This window comes from Vanellus vanellus (genome assembly GCF_965231255.1).
Source record: "Vanellus vanellus genome assembly, chromosome: 1".
Taxonomy (NCBI): Eukaryota; Metazoa; Chordata; class Aves; order Charadriiformes; family Charadriidae; genus Vanellus; species Vanellus vanellus.
The window spans coordinates 222,196,333-222,202,332 of record NC_138905.1 but is presented as its reverse complement, the minus strand read 5'-3'; the positions used below and the strand labels follow the sequence as shown (position 1 = coordinate 222,202,332).

The 6,000-nt window shown below is 55.4% G+C and overlaps 1 protein-coding gene across 1 annotated transcript; it reads right to left on the bottom strand.

Moving 5' to 3' along the window:
* Positions 1-340: 340 nt before the first annotated feature.
* On the bottom strand, positions 341-3,312 carry LOC309685951 (F-box only protein 39-like; the record flags this gene model as incomplete). The annotated part of the gene is made up of 3 exons (XM_082498440.1): positions 341-469; positions 1,228-1,404; positions 2,299-3,312. 3 exons carry the CDS (start codon positions 3,310-3,312, stop codon positions 341-343), a joined length of 1,320 nt encoding a protein of 439 aa, XP_082354566.1.
* Positions 3,313-6,000: the final 2,688 nt, after the last annotated feature.

Genomic DNA, 6,000 nt, shown 5'->3' with positions numbered 1-6,000 from the left:
GTTGGGAGCTCTACAATGAGAAGTGCTGAAGCAAGAGAAGGGCCTTCTTGTTCCTAGAGATGCCTGTAAGGGTGGAAAAGGGCTCGCTGCTTCCTCTGAATCTGGCAAGGAAAAACAAAGCACGGGCGAGAAGAAATGATGCTGCAGACGTAGGACAGCCGTTCTCAAGTCCAACATTTTAATGCGTGGAGTGTCAACTTGTCCGTTGCCGCTCTCTGCTGCAATGGTATCTCCCTTTCAGAGGCACTGCTGTCAAGATTCAAATCCCTTCCCAATGCCCTCCAAAGGATCCGTTCTTTGCTTGCAGGTGGCACCGGGTGCTTTGTTCTCTTCCTCTGGTTTACACCATTGGGTAGGCAACGACAAAATAATTAAGCTCTGAGTCAATCAGGTGTTTGAACCTCCTGTGAATATCGCGCAACAGCCGATCCTCCTCCCTGGTCTCTTGTCGGGCGGTGTAAATCCTGACCTGTAGACATACATGGCAGTCATGTCTCTCAGATGCCTGGAGCAGGCTCAGCCCATTCAAGCTCCTGACAACAAGAAGCCTCTGTGACTAACGAGGAATCTAGAGAAGCTCCTTTGCTCCTTGGTTTGGAGTAAGATCCTGAGGTTTTCCTGTTTCCACTCCAAACTGACTGAAAAGAGCATCTCCTGCCGAAGAATCTTTGGGAAGAGCAATGTGCCTTCTACCCCCAGAACTGATGCACCCCTGGGATCTGCACAGATCCGGAGGATCTACTGAATTCAGCGTCGAGCCCGCAAAGCAGCATGACAGCGTGGTTGACGCCAGCTACAGTTGTGGTCTGGCCCCAGTTCAGCACAGCTTCCCCAAAGAGTGAGAGGGCTTTCTACGGCTTTGCAGTTTGGTGGGATTCAACCCACCGCCCTCAACTGAAGCGCAGGCGTGAGCGCTGGGCCTGGGAGGTGATGGGAATCCCTAGCTTGAACTCGAGGGGACAGAGGGACCCCCAGCCTCGGAAGGACCTGTGGGATTGTTGGGGCTTTTTCTTCACCTTCTATCGTATTCTGCACCCGGATAAGTAGGGCGGAAAGCCCCGTTTCTGTGAGCGGTTCTCAGGCTCGTTAGAATGCTAAGACATAATGTGGGGAAGGTAGTTACGTTAACATTTCCCTAAGGGACCTTTCTCTGGGCATGGGGACCTCACCCTTCTCTGGGTATGGGAGAGAGGGAGGGAACGGGAGCGTGGCAGCACAGGGTCTTACCTTTACGGTAGTCAAAACGCATTTCCTTTCTGCACGGTTTTGGAGCAGCCTCTCCACGAAGGTGACACTTAGAAATGCCCAGACTTCCAGAAAGAACAGCTTCTGGCACGCTAAGATGAGCTGTAGCAGCTCATCGTCCAGCGGCTCATGCTCATTGCTCAATTCAAGTGTTAATTTCTGGAAAAAGGAGGAACGCTGTTAGTGCCGCTGAACAGAGCCGGTGAGCGCAGTAACTGGAATTCAATAATCAAGAGTTTCCCAATGTCACCAACAGAAGTGACTGTCAGCAGAGCAATTTTGTACCTTGACATGAGCAGAGAATCAGTTTTGTGTTACGACAACAGTATGTCTGCGCTCCCGTGAAGATGGGGGGTCCCTTGTGCATTACACACCATCCAAAGAGACAGACAACTTCTGTTCCCATGGGAAGGCGCTACACCCACAGCTCATGCCGTGGTCTTATTTGACATATTGGAAAGTATCCCAGCTACGAGAGTGGATCCAAAGCCAATTTCCAGAAGGCTTTCCAGATCTGTGGTGTTCATTGGAACCTCTGCAATGCAACAGGACTTAGAGAGAGCTGTCAGCAACCGTCAGGCATAAGGCCGTGGGCTTCCCTCAGGCAGGCAAAGACCCGATGCTCATTGACATGGGTCAACTGACGCACACCTTTGGTGACACATCCTGGGTGACACCACAGGGCTTTGACATGGGCACCAGTTAATTTACATCTGCTGTAAGTTGAAAAGTCCTGAAAGGTTCTTTTTGCTCACAGCTGACGTTACAACCACCAGTATTTTGGGTGGTTGTGCTTTTTAGGAGGGCAACCTTACAGCAGCCTGACAGCGAAGACTGCATAATGGGGACCGTAACTGGACAAGGATAATGACCCGAACTAGACTAGAGCTGGAACGCTGGCACTTAGGGCTCGCTGATGAGAATTACCCTCGGAACATCAAACTGAAGCGGTCAGGGATTCCTATTGCCGACGGCTGCTCTGCACAAGGCCTCTAGGATCGCTTTGCTCAACTCGGTGACACTGCGGTGAGATGCCACTATTGGTTCCCGTACCTGCAGAACACGCCAGTAGGCTGGGAGGAGGTTGGTGAGGGTAGGCCTCATCGTCCAGTCCGGATCACGGAAATAGCAGCTGCGTAGACTGATGCTCCCGACCGGGATCTCCACAAGCAGGATCCTGGCAAGGTGGTCATGCTTCATGACTCTTTCAAAGAAGAAGTTCACGCTCAGTTTTGGGGCTCTCTTGGCCAAGTTGGCCCATGACATTCCCCAGACCACTTGCCCGTGAGGGTCATGGATATGACATTTGATATTCAAGGTGCACAGGGAAGGAGCGCTGTGCTCCCGCAGGGTGTTCAGCACTTCATCGGAGATGCAGTTATAATTGAACGTCAGGACGACCAGGCTGTGGAACTTGGACATAGTTTGGTGGAACAAGGGGCTGCTGTAGACAGGAAGGTGGACACTGAAGAAATCCTCCATGTTGATTTCAGATAGCAAGCTTTCATTGGTCACACAGCTCAGAGAATTGAGAAGCTCACAGCCTTCTTCCAAGGTTACTCTTGCTCCTTTTAGGTTGAGATAACGGAGCCCTTTGCTCATTCTTTTCAGGAAGGCAGCAAAGTTCTTGAGGAACCGAGCCCTGACCACATTTTGCCAGACCAGGCGGTCTAATCCCAGGTACTCGATGCTCAGGGATACCAGGCGCCTGTTATGCTTAGCCAGGTGTGAAAGAAGACCTCTCATGGTCACTTGAAATTTTTGGGTAAAGGCAGCACTGTAAGGATTCCACAACTTGACCTCAAGGCGCTCCAGATACTTGCTGAATTTCCTGACGTACCACAGTGCAATTTGCAACTCCAATGTGTCCTCCCTCGAGGGTCGGCCGTAGAACGTGATGGTTCTGCTTCTCCAGAGGGATCCCGAGTGCATGGCCCAATTCCATCTTTTGCAGACCAAGGCAGCCTGAGATCTGTCCCTGTCATCTGACCAATGGAAGACACGCCTCAGACAGACCTCAGGTAGATGAGCCCAGGGGCTCTGCTCAGCTTCGCTGTCATCTTCCATTCAGAAGACAGTTTCTCACTTCTCTTCTGGGTGTCGAGCCAAACCTACATGAAGCAAGCTGGGGGTAGATTTCTTGCCTTTCCCAACAGAACGGCCTTCCAAGCACGGGGATGTGCAAGAAGTTACCTGTTCTCCTCTCAAGGCTGGGCTGTGTAAGTATTCAGCTCCCCGCACACTTCTCCAGCTCTCACAGTCTCCCTCCAGAGCTCAAGATTTGTCTTCTCTGCCTCTGACCCTCCCTCCACAGACTTCAGCCATCACCATGGCGCAAAGAGGTGCCGTTTGTGATGTCACAACAGCCGAACGTTTGCAAGGGCAAAGAGTCAGCACAGCCAACTTGGGCCAAGGCATTTGGGCGACGGTGAGGACACTGCTAAGGAGAAGCAGGCTTGTTTGGTAGTGCCTTCGGAAGGGAGAATAGCCAATTGGTCAAATTGTCGGATGATAATTGCTAAATAACCCTGCCACTCTAGGTCATCATTCCGGGAATTGCTAGATGCTGTACCAATGGTACTGCAGTAAGAATCACCCAAAGTAATGACAGATGGACTTTGATGAACCCGAGTAAAGAGCAGCGTCGATGGTATTGAATGAGGTGTGCATAATGTCCTAGGTCTGGCAGGGTTAGAGTTCATTTCCACAAGGAGCTGGCTCGGGACACAGGGATTCCATACTATGCCCTTGTGAGCCATGCCCAGGCTATAGCCACGGAGCTGGCTGTGGGCAGGGAGTACGAAATTCCTGCTCCGGAGTGGGCTGGGGCCTTCTGGGTCTGGTTGGTGCACAGTGGTACAGTAGTTGTGTCTCATACATTCCTCTCTCAGTATTACTGCCGTTGTTTTCCTCTTTCCTTCGCTGCTCTGTTAAACTGCCTTTACCTCAACCCGTGAGGTTTGCCTTTTCCCTCCGATTCTCCCCTCATCCCAGTGGAGGGTGCGGGGAGCGAGCGTGTGCTTGGTCTCCCCCAGGGTGCTCCTGCAGGTCTGCTGCTGCCCGGCTCCATGAGGCTTCTCCTCTCCCGTTCATGGGGATGCTCCTGCCTGGCCCCGTGGGGATGCTCCTGCCTGGTCCCACATCTGTGTCTGTCTCCTTGTCCTTGTCCAGACCCGCACTGCATCCCTGTTCACATCCACCGCCACCCCCAGTTGCTCCACGCCAAGGCACCGCGTGTCATGGCTTCGGCTGGGGTGGGGTTGACTTTCTGGCTGGCAGCTGGTGGAGTGCTGCGTTTTGGCTTTGGGAGGAAGACAGTGTTGGCAGCGCGCTGGTGGTTTTGGCCATTGCAGAGCAGTCAAGGCCTTTCCTGCTCCTCACCCCACCGCCAGCGAGGGCTGGGGGGCCCAAGGAGTTGGGAGGGGATACAGCGGGGACAGCCGACCCCGGCTGCTCCTCAGGGATATTCCACGCCACACAACATCACGCTCCGTCCATAAAGCTGGGGAAGCAGAAGGCGGGGGGGACGATGCGGGCGATGGCATTTGTCTTCCCATGTCGCCATCCCACGGACAGAGCCTGGCTCTCCTGGGGACGGCCGAACACCCGCCCGCACCGGGTAGCGCTGACCGCGTTCCCAATTGGGCCTCGCGCCTCTTCAGCTCCATGGGGCTGGTTCTGCCCAACACTGGAGAGCTGCTCTGGCCCAGTCTGATGGACCTCCTCATCTTCAGCTCCACGGGGCTGGTCCTGCCTGGTGGGAGGACAGTGCACAGAGCCCCATGGACATGCAGCCGCCCCCGGCAGCCTTCCAGGCATGGCCATGAAGAAGGGGAGCTCATCCTGGAGCTCCTCCGCACTCTCCAGGACACCCAGGCCATGACCAAGCAGTGCTGGGAGCTGCTGCAGGCGCTGCAGGCCCAGCGGCAAGGGGCGGCGGGGGCCATCAGGGGGACCTCCCTGGGGAGCCCTCCCATCCCCTGGCCAGGACGGAGACACAGCAGCAGCTGGGGCTGCTGGGGGCCAGCGTGGAGCTCCAATACCTTTGAGCGGAGCTGGGAGGATAGGATGTGGTCATGGACAAGGCTGGAGATGGGGCCATAGAGAAGGACAAGGTGACAGGAGCAGACAGACGTCACTCTCTGGGCCTTGTGCATGAAGAAGGAGCAGCACTGTGAGCCCACGAGCAGGGAGCGTGGCCGGGCGTCCCCGGGGCTGTGCAGGGCAGGACAGTGCCTGCGGCAGGGCTGTGCCCGGCTGTGGCGATACCTGAAGGACTGGTGGAGACACCGCTGCTGGCCCTGCCTCATCCGCTTCTGCAAGCCCTGGTGGTGCCCATGCTGGTCCCCCCTAGGGTGCCCCTCTTCCGAAATGCAAATAACATCAGTGTTTCCTCTGTCCCTCGAGCTGTGGTTCGTCCACCCATCCCACAGCTGGGGGTGCCACCCCCTCAGTCCTGACCCCAGCGGGACGGGCTGGCACCGGTGTCACCCACCAAACTGGGGTTAGGGGTGGCCAGTAGCCCAGTGGGTGTGCTGTGGCCTGGGGAGCCGGGTGGGCTGGAGAAATGGGCCAGCAGAAACCTCATGAAGTTCAAAGAGTGCCAAGTCCTGTCCCTAGGGAGGAAGAAGCCCAGGCATCAGCACAGGCTGGGGCCACCAAGCTGGAAAGCAGCTTGGCAGAGAAAGTCCTGCTGGGCACGAAGTTGACCGTGAGCCAAGGTGGCCAAGGGTGTCCTGGGCTGTGTCAGGAGGA